This window comes from Podarcis pityusensis (genome assembly GCF_964106645.2).
Source record: "Podarcis pityusensis genome assembly, chromosome: 1".
NCBI lineage: Eukaryota > Metazoa > Chordata > Lepidosauria > Squamata > Lacertidae > Podarcis > Podarcis pityusensis.
Window position 1 is genome coordinate 74,599,599 of NC_138028.1, and position 12,888 is coordinate 74,612,486.

The 12,888-nt window shown below is 43.1% G+C and overlaps 2 protein-coding genes across 2 annotated transcripts in view; one reads left to right on the forward strand and one right to left on the reverse strand.

The window, feature by feature from the left end:
- KCNQ1 (potassium voltage-gated channel subfamily Q member 1) overlaps positions 1-12,888 on the reverse strand; it is a 329,348-nt gene that overhangs the window by 305,141 nt on the left and 11,319 nt on the right. The window contains exon 2 of the mRNA XM_080998779.1: positions 1,025-1,082. The gene's annotated coding sequence lies outside the window, so the exon portion shown is untranslated. The remainder of the gene's footprint in view (positions 1-1,024; positions 1,083-12,888) is intronic.
- TRPM5 (transient receptor potential cation channel subfamily M member 5) overlaps positions 1,621-12,888 on the forward strand; it is a 49,033-nt gene continuing 37,765 nt past the window's right edge. Inside the window, exon 1 of the mRNA XM_080998572.1 lies at positions 1,621-1,705. Coding sequence (XP_080854698.1) covers positions 1,679-1,705 — 27 coding nt within the window. The 5' untranslated portion in view covers positions 1,621-1,678. The remainder of the gene's footprint in view (positions 1,706-12,888) is intronic.

Here is a 12,888-nt window from a genome sequence, read left to right on the forward strand (position 1 = left end):
AGTGCAGAGCAATTTCCCTCAGGGAAGATAATGTTATTAAGGGTCCACTAGCTACAAATCATGAAGACGCGAGTGGTGCTGTGGTCTAAACCACAGAGCCTAGGGCTTGTCAATCAGAAGGTCGGTGGTTCGAATCCCTGCGACGGGGTGAGTTCCCGTTGCTCGGTCCCTGCTCCTGCCAACCTAGCAGTTTGAAAGCACGTCAAACTGCAAGTAGATAAATAGATACCACTCCGGCGGGAAGGTAAATGGTGTTTCCGTGCACTGCTCTGGTTTCGCCAGAAGTGGCTTAGTCATGCTGACCACATGACCCAGAAGCTGTCTGCAGACAAACACCTGCTCCCTCAGCCTACAGAGCAAGATGAGCGTGCAACCCCAGAGTCATCCATGACTGGACCTAATGGTCAGGTGTACCTTTACCTTTAGCCACAAATAAAAAATGACATACAGTGGTACCTCAGGTTACATACGCTTCAGGTTACAGACTCCACTAACCCAGAAATATTACTTCGGGTTAAGAACTTTGCTTCAGGATGAGAACAGAAATCGCGCAGGGGCGGCGGCGCAGCGGCAGCAGGAGGCCCCATTAGCTAAAGTGGTGCTTCAGGTTAAGAACAGTTTCAGGTTAAGAACAGACCTCCGGAACGAATTAAATTCTTAACCCGAGGTACCACTGTAATACAAAATACACAAGATTGTTAAAACAGAAAAGAAAACAGTCATAGATTGTCTAAGTAAGAGCAATTGAAATATTTAGAAATATGACAGCTGAAATGTGTATTACACTTATGATACAGATCTTAATCTAGTGAGAATGGTCTGCTCTCTACTAAAGTCAATGGCAAAACATTGTTTTCCCACTAAGGCTTATGCCTGTATCCAGACAACACAGCATCAATATTATACAATTGAAAATGGGTACAGATAACCACTTTTGCCTTCTCTGTGAGATGTGCTATAAAAAAAAAGTTTCCTCATCAAAATGATACATCTAACCAAGTTATTCTGTGGTGGGAGAACTCACCTCAGAATGTCTGCATGGATTCAAGGTTGCTTCAGGAGATGTGGCAGAGTTATGGCTTCTGAAAGAAAAAGTAAGCAAAATACTGCATTTTGCCTATCCACTAGGGCTGATCATGGTAAATGTTCCCTCTCCAGAAAGGTAATAGTCCAACTATTTTTATAACATAACATAACATAATTATTCAGAGAGAACTATATTTGCTGGGTCAGGGCACAAGAGGCCCGGGTGTTCTTATCTTCTCTGTGAAATTGCTTTGAAGTTGTGTGAAGTGTTTTCAGGTTTGTATGGTGTGTGTGTGTGTGTGTGTGTGTGTGTGTGTGTGTGTGTGTAAGTAGCCAGGTTTTGATAGTCATATGCCCCATAACTGCTTTAGATACTGCAACAGAAATATTTCCCTATTATTTGGATATACATTTATTTGACTGGGTTCCTCCTACTCATACCCTGGAAGCAGTGCTTGGTTTCCTTTTTCAGCAGGTGCTTATGTTGGTGTTAGGTGGCTGTCGTTTAAAAAAAAATTTTTTTTTTAAAATGGGTAGGGTCACTTGGAAGGCTGCTTTGGTTAAAACAGAAACAGCTGCCTCCACAAGAGAAGGGGGAAAGCAATAATGCCTTAACTACCTGAAGCAACTTCGGCATTGCAAGTACTGAATCATGTCCACCCCAAAGGATTGTCAGCAGGTAAGACAACTGAATGTTTTAAATGTACAGGCTACTATAGATTTAAGAGCATTTCCGTTGGCACTGAAGGTGATTAGATATTTGGTCATCTTGTGCACATATTCCAGTGAATGTCCAAAATGATGGAAGTTGTCAACCATCAGCCCAGAATGCTAACAACGCAGCAGACATCTGATGAATTCCTAGAAATGCAGAGATAAACCAGTGAATGTGGCCTGTCACTTAATGGTCATTATTGTCAGTATTTACTTAATGTCACTTTGGACATTGAACAGATACATGTGGGAAAGGAATTGACAACATTTGCTCATGTTTGTTGACCATCTCTACCATTTCAGAGTTTCACAGTAGCATACTCTACATTTACACGCTACGGACATACTACAGCCAGCTGCATAATAGATAAAATACTTGTCGCAGGTCACCATAGCGAAATATATTCAACAACAAATGTGTGTGTGTGTGTACCAGTAATAGTTCTCAACAGCCAGATTTGTTTTAATTTTAACAACTTCTTGGTTGGTTGGTTGGTTGGTTGGTTGGTTGGTTAGTTGGTTGGTTGGTTGGAGAATGAATTTACCCCCTATTCTCTGTGACAGTCGCCTCCTCAATTGCTCTGCTTTCTCTTTTCCAGGTTGAATTTGCCCACTTCCCTACTTCCTTCCAATCTTGTTTTCCATTTCACTGGCTGCCTTTCCCCCCCTTCCTCTGAACACCTTCCTGTTTGTCTACATGCTAAAGTATGGTGCCCAGAACTGAACACATTACAGTGGTACCTCGGGTTGCATACGCTTCAGGTTACAGACTCCGCTAACCCAGAAATAGTGCTTCAGGTTAAGAACTTTGCTTCAGGATGAGAACAGAAATCTGCCTGCGCGGCGGCAGCAGGAGGCCCCATTAGCTAAAGTGGTGCTTCAGGTTAAGAACAGTTTCAGGTTAAGTACGGACCTCCGGAACAAATTAAGTACTTAACCCGAGGTACCACTGTACATGAGATGAGAATGAAGAAATAATAAACCTCATTGCCTGAGGATAGAGAGAGGGAATGATTTTGAACTGCAGGGATGTACATTAGAATGAACATAAAGAAGGGTTTCCTACTATAAGAGCAGCCTGCAAATGGAACTGATAGCTTAGAGAGGCTTCCTTGAGGGGCTCCTATTGAGTTGAAATAAGATCTATTTGGGATACTTTAATTGTAGTATGGTAATCTCAGATCAGGAAAGCTCCTCCAAGTCTGTGACTTGGATCATTTACAAACCCCCCACCCCATGGAGATGAACCCTAGCAAAAGCTGTACTTATTAAATTTTATACTAGACCGAAAGGTATCTTATAGTAAGACACGGTAGCATCTCTGGAAATCAGACCTAAGCAACACTTCACAATGCTTCTTTTTAATAAAGTAAAATGAAATGGTTGAGTTACAGCTGGGATAATCATAATCAGACATACCTCTTGGATACACACCAAAGCCCACTCCCCTCCCAATTATTTTATTTTAAATGAGGTTTTAAAAACTTTTTGTTATTTGGCTTTGAAGGGGTGCCTGCTTTTTGGTTTGTGTTTTATGAGTTTTTGGAGGGTGCAGGGTGGTTTTTTTGCCTGTTGGGGTCTGAAAGCTGCCAGCCCCCCCCCCCCCCATTCTGTGAAATGGGTATTTTGTGTGCCCATGATGATTTCTTAACTTTCTGAATGTGGCCCTGGGCACAAATAATTTGTGATCCCCTGGGTTACAACAATACTTTCATAAGCAGTTGTACAAAACAGAAGGAAGCAAACGGCAGCTAAACCAATCTTGGTTGCAAGGAGTGGTGTGCAAAGGGACTCAGATTTCAGCTGTTTTGCTCAATTTTAAAAACAAAGCAGATGAAGCTAACTCAGCAAGGGCTGTCATTTTAAAGCACGAAGCCTTTCTGCTTCATGCAAAAGAGGTCTACACATTTGTATACACTTCCTCCTTAAACCTGCATGTGAAATTGAATACACATCCATAAATAAGCAGAATATTGTTGCTGTTTTACAAAAGAAAAAAAAGCCCAACTAGTTTTTCATCAACTGTGCAAACACAGACCTTCAAGAGAAACTATACAGAAGTAAAGTCAGAGCAGAATTATCGTGCTTACACTTATTGCATCAGTGGTAAGAATTCAACAGGAACAATGTTGCATAGAACGTAGGACTGGAAAGTTTTGGGCTCAAATGCTTGCACAGGCCTCAAGTAAACCTGGTGTTCTGTCCCTTAAGCTAGCCTACCTCATAGGACTGGTGGGATAATTCTATGTGTATGCCACCCTGAGCACCTTGGTGGAGGAAAGATGAGATGTAAGTTTCATGAAAAAAATGTAAAGTGCTGTTCATTGGCTGAACTTTGCTGAAATAATGGGTGATTGAGCTACCATTCCATAAGTAATAAGAGGAACAATATAAAACCGATGAGCATTCTCTGGAAAATCTCTGCACATTTGCCTATCTCTTTCCTTGTGGGGCAAATAACATGTGAGAGAAGAGTAATTTTCCTCTGGAAAATGGCAGGGAAGTCAGCCCCCACTCTGGCTGAAAATAAAAAGGTGTATGAAAGAGGCAGGACCCTAAGCTGAAGAGCGATGGGTGAAGTAAACCGGGAGGCGGAGAGAGAGAGAGGATATCAGAAAGAAAGGACAGGAATGAAAACACTGGACGTCCAAAGACCACTGTGTTGGTGTTTCTGATTTAACTATACAGATCTTGGCTGTAGGCTTCATAGGTCACCTGTTCCCAGCTTCAGATGGGTACACACATCCTCAAACCTGGCCCAAGACATTTTGTTGCATGAAGCAAAATGGTGCCCTGACCTTCTCCTCTACCACCACCACCTGAGGTGACTGGAGATAACCCAGGGAGGCCCCAGTGTGCTGAAGGCAGAGGAGGAGAAAAATGGCCAGAAAGGAGCAGGTTGGGGCAGAAAGGCATGCTCCTCAGGAGCCTTCAGAGCCGATGAGGAGGAGTTGAGTCTCAGTGGGTGGGCAGCTGTTTCTGAGTGGCAGAGGGCTTTCCTTCTCAGGGGGTGACTGGGATGGTGACGGCAGCTCCTATCCACAGATGAAAGGAGAATGGCAAAGGCAGCCAGTGCATGTAAGAACACTCCTCTTTTTCCAGATCTGCTGCTCCTCACAGCTGTCCCCACCCTGTCACCTGAGGCAACTGTCTCAGTGGGGCTAATGGGCTGGCTGGCCCTGCACCCCCCCCCCGCTTCATTCCCACTTTTCCTTGACTCCAACCACTCCCATTTCCATATGCCTCTTTCATCCCCGTGTGTCAGCTTCATGACAGCATGTAAGCAAATTTGGGCCAACTTACAGAAATAACAATAGTCAAATATCTCCAGCTATTCTTTGCCGTGTGACACTTTGAGAAATGAAGAGGCCAAGTGGGCTTTTATTTGCATCTGTATGTTTATACTGCATGCCAACATGAGCTAAATGAAAAGAAAACCTTAGAAGGGATAATGTCTGTGCATTTGCCCAACAGCCAATTCTATAAACAGAAAAGTCATTGAGTCCTTGCCAGGCTGTGCCTATTTATCACCATCCCTATTCAGGAATATGGAGGGGAATATCATAGCAGAGATAGGAACGTAAGGAACTGCCTTATGCCAATTCAGATCATTGGCCTGTCTAGCCCAGCATTCCTTTGTCTACTAGGAAAGTTCTTCATCCTGCTCAGTATTGTTTGCGTTGACTGACAGCAGCTGATAAGAATTTCAGACCAGGGGTTTTCCCTGGAAATGCTGGGAATCTGCATGCAAAACCCTTGCCCAAAATAGGTCCAAGGAAGTCAGCAGTGAGAGAGTTCAGTGAAGCTGTCAAGTGGGCCTAGGCTTGGTGCTTGAGGCATTATGGGAGAGCAAGAATGAGCAGCCATATTGGTTCCTGAGACCCCTTGAAAACATCAGAGCAGCTGGTAGGCTTAGCTGCCTAACAACAATTGGGGAAGGCAGCTTCCTTTGTCATGGGGCTGCGGGTTGGGGCGGGGGATGGAGGTGAGGACAGGCTTTGTGCCTGTGTTGGCATGCAAGAGAAATTCCTACCCCAATTAGGGCTTATGAACTAATTGGCAGCACACTCCCATTCCAGCAGCCAAAGCCAAACAATCGCAGACAATTTATTTCCTCCATGGGCAGGTAACAAAGCACAGGATCATTCAGGCAGCCACCATGACTCAACTGGATCCCTTCTGCATTCGTTGTGAAGTATTTCTTAGAAAGAGGTTTTGAAAAGTGGTTCAATGAAGCCACACCAGCCTTTAGCCTGCCAGACCATTCAAAACAGAGGCCTTAGGTCTTTGTGTCAGCCTCAGGGCCAAAGTCTGTGCATACTACTTACAAGTGCGCTGCCCCTCACATGGACATTGCTATGGGCTTGTGTGCACCTGTACACATCTGTTGCATTTATGTGACTTAAAAAAGCTGGAGGAAACCTTGAAACATTTCTGTGACACTGACTTAAGCCAGGATGTGAAGAGTCAGGTTCTTCCCCTCTCACTGGCCAAAGCTGAAAATCAATATTAAAAAGCAAGGAATCTGTGGTAAATGTATTCAAAATTAGTATGAAAGCAGCTCAGAAGGAATGAGGGGCAAGGTAATGGCCAGGCCAAGATAAGGTCATCACATTCAGATATTTAACAAAACATAAAATTTCCATCCAAGATGGTGGTCAACAGAAATGGAATGGGAGAATATCATATCATGCAACCTTTTGGGATCTGAATCCAGAATGCATGCCTTCCGGGATGCGTTCAAAGTGCTTTTTGGGGGCTAGAGCACCGCACAAAAGCATGTGAGATCACGGCCCCCAAAATGGCCACTGAGATCTTGCATGAAAAAAATAGGATGCCCCATTTTTTCCAGGGCACTTGGCAGGTATGGAATATTTTATTTCTTTCTGAGGAAAACAAATGGCTATACAGGGAAGCAGTGGTTCACGAGGTCCAATTACTGTTTGCCTGGGTGAATCATAGCCAAAAATGAGACAGTGTGGCCAGGCACAGGATTGTCACCTTTACTTGAAGGGTCAAGACTGGCATCAGCATCTGGCATCCTGCTGGGGCCCTATAACTCCAGGGCTGGCAGAGCCCATCACTGGTGCCTGGTGCTTCAAGCAATGCCCAACAGCTCATCTCACAGCCATTTTGATTTCCCAGAATGCCCTGGAGTGATGCTACCTCAGGGGATTTGTGGGAAATTAAAATAGGGATACCAATGGAGGTGAGGACCTGCAGACAAATAAAGGAGGAGGGCACTGTTTGCCCAGAACCTTGAAAATCTTGATCTAGTCAGAGAACATTTGAAATGTTTAAATTAAAATATTCCCTGTAGTCAGGGCTTTTTTTCACCTGGAACTCAGTTCTGGAACCTCTTAGGTGGGCGCCATGGCCACTCTAAGAGAACAAAGGAGGCGTTCATGGCACTTCTTTTTCTAGAAAAATAGCACTGCCTGTAGTGATACATTAAAAAGTATAGAAGTGAAGGAAGCCGCTTACTTCAGTAGTCAAAAACTAGCTAAGTGGCAACCTAGATTAGAAATCCTTAATAGCAGAGTTGCCTCTGAACTACCTATGGTAAATGCAAAAGGCATTCAAAGAGCTCGGGGAGGCCACGAACGCAGTTACTCCTAAGTATCTCTTCAGAGATTATAATAAGCAGATCACATGAAGACTGATTCACCTACTGAGGTTACCACTGGGTCTAGGTTATGTTGAGTCATGCCCTGATGTGTAGGTGGCACTGGCTACTTTGTTTTTCCGACGGAGATTAACTCGTCAGACTAGTTTGCGATAGTTAGTAGCCTACTGCGTTTTAGTACCATAGCATGCTTGGGTGGCCTCATTCTTCCCAGGGATATTTGAGTTTTCCTTCCCATTAATTAGCACACACTTCCTCTAAAAGGAAATGGATGAACCTTTAGGTATCTAGGGCAGTGCGATCACTATAAATACACTGCTCTTTTAAAAAGGTAACGTGACTGAAGCTGTTCCTTGAATCAGGAGATTACCGCGGTTGCATATAGGATACTTAAAGGAAAAATATTGTTGATTTTCCAGCGTGTAGAACAGTCTCACAACACAGGCCTCTTCTTCCCATATTGTTTTCCAGCCCCTTCAGCCACTGGCATCTTTGATATGCTCATTGTAAGGCATGCTATGCACTCTGGAGAGCAGAATGTTACAAAGCTAGTAAAGGAAGGTAGCATCTCTTTGAACTGGGGTAGCTAACAACAACTTATGCCTGTGTATGGCCCTCCAATTGGTTTCTTGTGCTCCCCAATCACTCCCTCAAATGTGTCACTTTTAAAAAATTATTATTTTCTGGATTGCTCCTATAGGTCTCCAGCTGTGTTGTCAAATTATTATTTTTAGTGCTTTAAAATAATAATAATAATAATGTAGATTTTTTAATCAACTGATCCCTTAGGTTGTCTGCTGTGGTACTGTTATTATTATTACTATTATTTTGCTGACTGCTTCTTGTTGTGACACAGGGACGCCAAAATATTGTGTGACCATCCAAGACCCAAGATCTGCCCATTTTAAATAAAAATGAACGTTTTAATATCAACCCCCCCCCACACACAAAAATGTTCCCATATGTACATAGGAAAACGGAAAGCTCCCTTATATTGACTATTGATCCATTTAGTTTAGAATTTCTTATACTGACTGGCAGCGACTCTCAAGAATGTCAGGCAGCCAACACTCCCAGTGCTTCCTGGAATAGAACCCAGGGCCTTCTGTACGAGACACAGATGCCCCCATCCCTGTGCTGTGGTACCCCAATGTGATGCCCAAATGATTTTTGTAGCCCCCCCCCCAACGTATATAACGGCAGTTTAAAAAACAGAGGCAAAAGCACTCCATAAAACTGAGTGCAATCCAGTTAAAAATAGTTCAGCAGCTTGATAAAATAGAGGCACCAAGGAAAAGGCAACCCAAATATATACCTTTTAAAGGCCTCTTTGAAGGCTTGTACTGTCAGGGCCATTTGTTATTCATTTGTAAGGGAGTTCTACAACCCAGGAGATGCTCTTGCTTAAAGATGATCTTTCTTCTAGCAAGCGGAGGCAGCTCTCGTGTATTAAATTGTAATTTATCTCGCACTTCCTTCAGTATCTAAAAAAGGCATCTATATTGAGGTTTTGACAGCCAGCAGTCAATTAACTAAAAATGAAAAGCAGGTAATTAACCAATTAAAATTCTGTAATCAGTTCACAGCACCAGTGCTCCTACATTTTGAGCCAATGAAGCATTTTAGTTCCTGGGCAGAATAAATCTGGGGGGGGGGGGAGAAGATAACGTGGTACAGGTGTAACGTAGTACACCTGTAACTAAAGTGCTGCCTACACCTTCCCAAGTGCTGCTCTAAGATGCCACCTGGTGGTTGTTTCTGAATGCTGCTGTACACTGAAGTGGGAAGGGGAGGGAGGAGGAGGGGAACGGACTGCAAGGCACAGGAACAGGGGGAACTGACCATGGCAGTAGTGGATAAACTCATACGTGGAAAAGCAAAGGAACTGGATATTGTGAGCTAGGCTCAGTCCTAGTGGTACAGAACACAGAAAGATGGGGGCGATTATGAGGTTCAAAACGCAGAAATATGGAGTGATTGTGGGGTTCAGAGCAGCAGAAATTAGAAGCCATGAAAGGCGGAATGGGACTACTGTACAGTGGTACCTCGGGTTACATACGCTTCAGGTTACATACTTCAGGTTACAGACTCCGCTAACCCAGAAATAGTGCTTCAGGTTAAGAACTTTGCTTCAGGATGAGAACAGAAATCGTGCTCCGGCGGTGCGGCAGCAGCAGGAGGCCCCATTAGCTAAGTGGTGCTTCAGGTTAAGAACAGTTTCAGGTTAAGAACGGACCTCCAGAACGAATTAAGTACTTAACCCGAGGTACCACTGTATCATAAGGCTGCCAAAATTGGTTGCCCATAAGAGTGTGGAAAGCGAGCAGCGCCACTGTGCTTCCTGACAAGGGTTGTACTGAGAACAGCTGCAATGATGATGATGATGATGATGATGATGATGATGATGATGATGATGCATTCAGGCCTTTCTTGATGACATCTCTCTCTGTCTCTCTCTGGCATTCTGATTTGTTTGTGAGGCAGTTATATAACACTGATTGTGCATTCGCCCTGATCTGCTCCTGGGGAGTTGTCATTACTCATTCATTCATCCCACACTTTCCAGTACATTTTCCCATCAGTTTCCAAACTGTGAAAAATCCTGTTTCTTTTTCGATGGGGATTTGTTGCACTAGGGTGGCAGAGCCCTTTAATTCAATTTAATTGGAGAAGCCAGGTTTCGGAATGCTCTTGGATCCCTCTTGCAAAACAGCGACAATTAGAAAATGGAAATAAATGGGATGAACTGGATGTCAATGTGTTTTGCATCATTACCGAAAATAAGACTGGTTCCTTCAAAGGGAGCCACAACAACCTACCCCGCCATTTGCATCCGTGAGTCATTTGCAATTACTGTTCGCTTGTTATTTATATAACATGTTAAATTTGTATCTTAGCTTTCCCACCAAGTGATGTTCAATGTGGCTAACAGCAACAATATACATACAATGACACAGCAATAAATATAACAAACACAAATCAGGTAGAGCATCACTAAAAAAATCAAAAACAAATTACAACATACTTACAAATCAGTTTATGGTCCAAAGCTGCTGGCAGAAAGTCATCAGAGATGGGGCTAGCTGGACCTCTCTTGGTAAGAGACCCTAGACATTTAGAGCAACCACAGAGAAGGCTCCATCTTGAGTTACCACCACATGAGCATCAGATGTTTGTGGGGCAGACAAAATGGCCTCTCCCAAGGATCTACGGACATCACTGTTAGTTTGACAGGAGCACTTGCTCCTGTTGTTTTTTATTTCAGGGGTTTATTACAGCAGAGCAGCAGTCATCTTTCTTCACCAATCTTCCTCCTCAACAATAACAATTATTTTCATTTCACAATATTATCACATGTTGATACCAACACAACTTGTAATGGTTAATCTCTTGCTCTGAAACAGAATCATGTTTCAGGGTGGTACTTAGTATGTCTGTCTTTCAGATTAACACCGGCCTTCCTGAATCCCTGAGAATTAACCAAAAGCTGCTAAATTAAGTTCACCACATTTCGTGCTCAAGTAAAAGAAAATATGCCTGAGCATCTTCTACTTTTTTTTAAGAGGACAGGAAATTTTGGGAGCAAACATATAGATACTATTATTAAGCTGTTCACGAGGAAAGAAAAAGAAAGATGATATTATTCTAACCATTTCTACTTTTAGCTTATTTTGTTAAAGAAGAGGGATACAATAATGACAAAAGCAGCCCTGTTCAGGCAACATAGATACGCTGGTTACGCATGGAGACATGAGGGTAGTGTTGGGATTGTATCTGAAAGTACACCCTTCTATATAGGAGGAGAAGGCTATTGATAGCTACCAGGCATGAGGGCTGGAGGCAGTAATGATTCTGAATACCAATTTGTCACAGGAGAGAAGAGTGCTCTTGTGTTCAAATCCTGCTTGCTGGCTTTCCACAAGCATCTGATTGGCCACTGTGAGAGCAGAATGCTAGACTAGATGGGACATTGGCATGATCCATGTTCTTATGTACATTCATGGTAATCTCTGGCTGGAATTTACACATATACAACATATTGTACTTCCAATCTGTACCTTGTGTGTACTTTGAATGTGTGAGTGCTATGTTCAGGAGCTATTATGGATATGCACAGAAGAACAGGGCCAACAGAAACCATTTTGACCACCCCCCCTTGCCATGCTTAGTCAGCATGAATATGTTTACTCAACAGGATAAACAAGCTAATTTCTATAGCTGACACAGGGCCATTTGCTGTGGATCACTTTCGTTCTTGTCTTCTGGGAAGGTTTCCTTCCTTTTCTGGCTCTTCCCTCACCGTGTTCATTTGTTTTGATTTGAATCAGATGGCCTTCACTGAAGCTTAGTCACATCATTGTGTAAATACAGGCTGATGAAATGGCAGGCCCCCAAAGAGACATTAAAAAAAGAAAAAAGAGCAACAGTACTGTCAGCAACAAAAGCCAGCTCCTTCCAAGGCCAATTTGCGATCCAAAACCAAATACTGTGAAAATTCGTTGCAGAACCATGTATGTGCACTAGGAAATATCAGTCTAGTATTTTGGCCATAGGTAACTTTACAGACTCCAGTTGCAATAAATAAGTAGTACTGCTGATTTATCTTCTCCCTGGACAAAGTATTGTATGTGTTCAATCTTCTTCTGTAAACTATTTTGTATGTGTCATTCAGCCCACATCATAAATAAACCTTGTGAATGAAATTCACCATTAATTTGTGCCGTATCTCTCATCTGTATAGAGCTGTCAAATTATTGCAGTTCTATCCCTACCATCTTATCCACACCCTAGTGTCAGGAGCTCGTCCTACTCTCGAGTAGGACCCTGGCAGAGACACATGCCCGACTGGCATGTTCCCTCCCTCCTGGTTAATGGTTCAGGAGCTCCATATGCTTTCTTCAGCCCGAACATCACAGCGACCGATGCCAACAGACATTGGCACACTTAGGGATCTGCAGAGTCTCTGCAGCTTGTGTAACAGACCTCAGCAACTCAGCATTTTGGCTAATCTACTTTATACACATAAATACACATGGAGCACTGCAACATGGCTCCCTCTCTCTCTAGCATCAGAAAGCAAAGAGTGAAAGAACAAAGGACAATAGTCCCACTTCATGGAACACAGTAACACAAACATCCTGTCTCCGTGACTTCCCACTCTGTGGAGTCAAAACATACACCCATCATGTGAAAGACAACAATCCTATGACTGCAATCACGGAGCAGGAATTCTAACACCTAGTTCCTAAAATCTTACACAATAAAACAAAAATAAACCTGGAAGATTATGCATATTCCTCTGGTCTAAAACAGGATATTGTTATGATTCTTTCCCTTCTTTCCCTGGGCTGTGAGAAGTTCCAGGGGCACAGCACTTACCCAGGTTTGGTTTTCTTTGGAAGGAGGCCACTAGTGGCTTCTGGAAATTTTGTAATGTTTGAGCATATTTATAAATATGCATGTGGAGCTCAAGTGAGGGCACAGCTTAAGCAATCCAACAGACAACTAAATCCATTACCTCT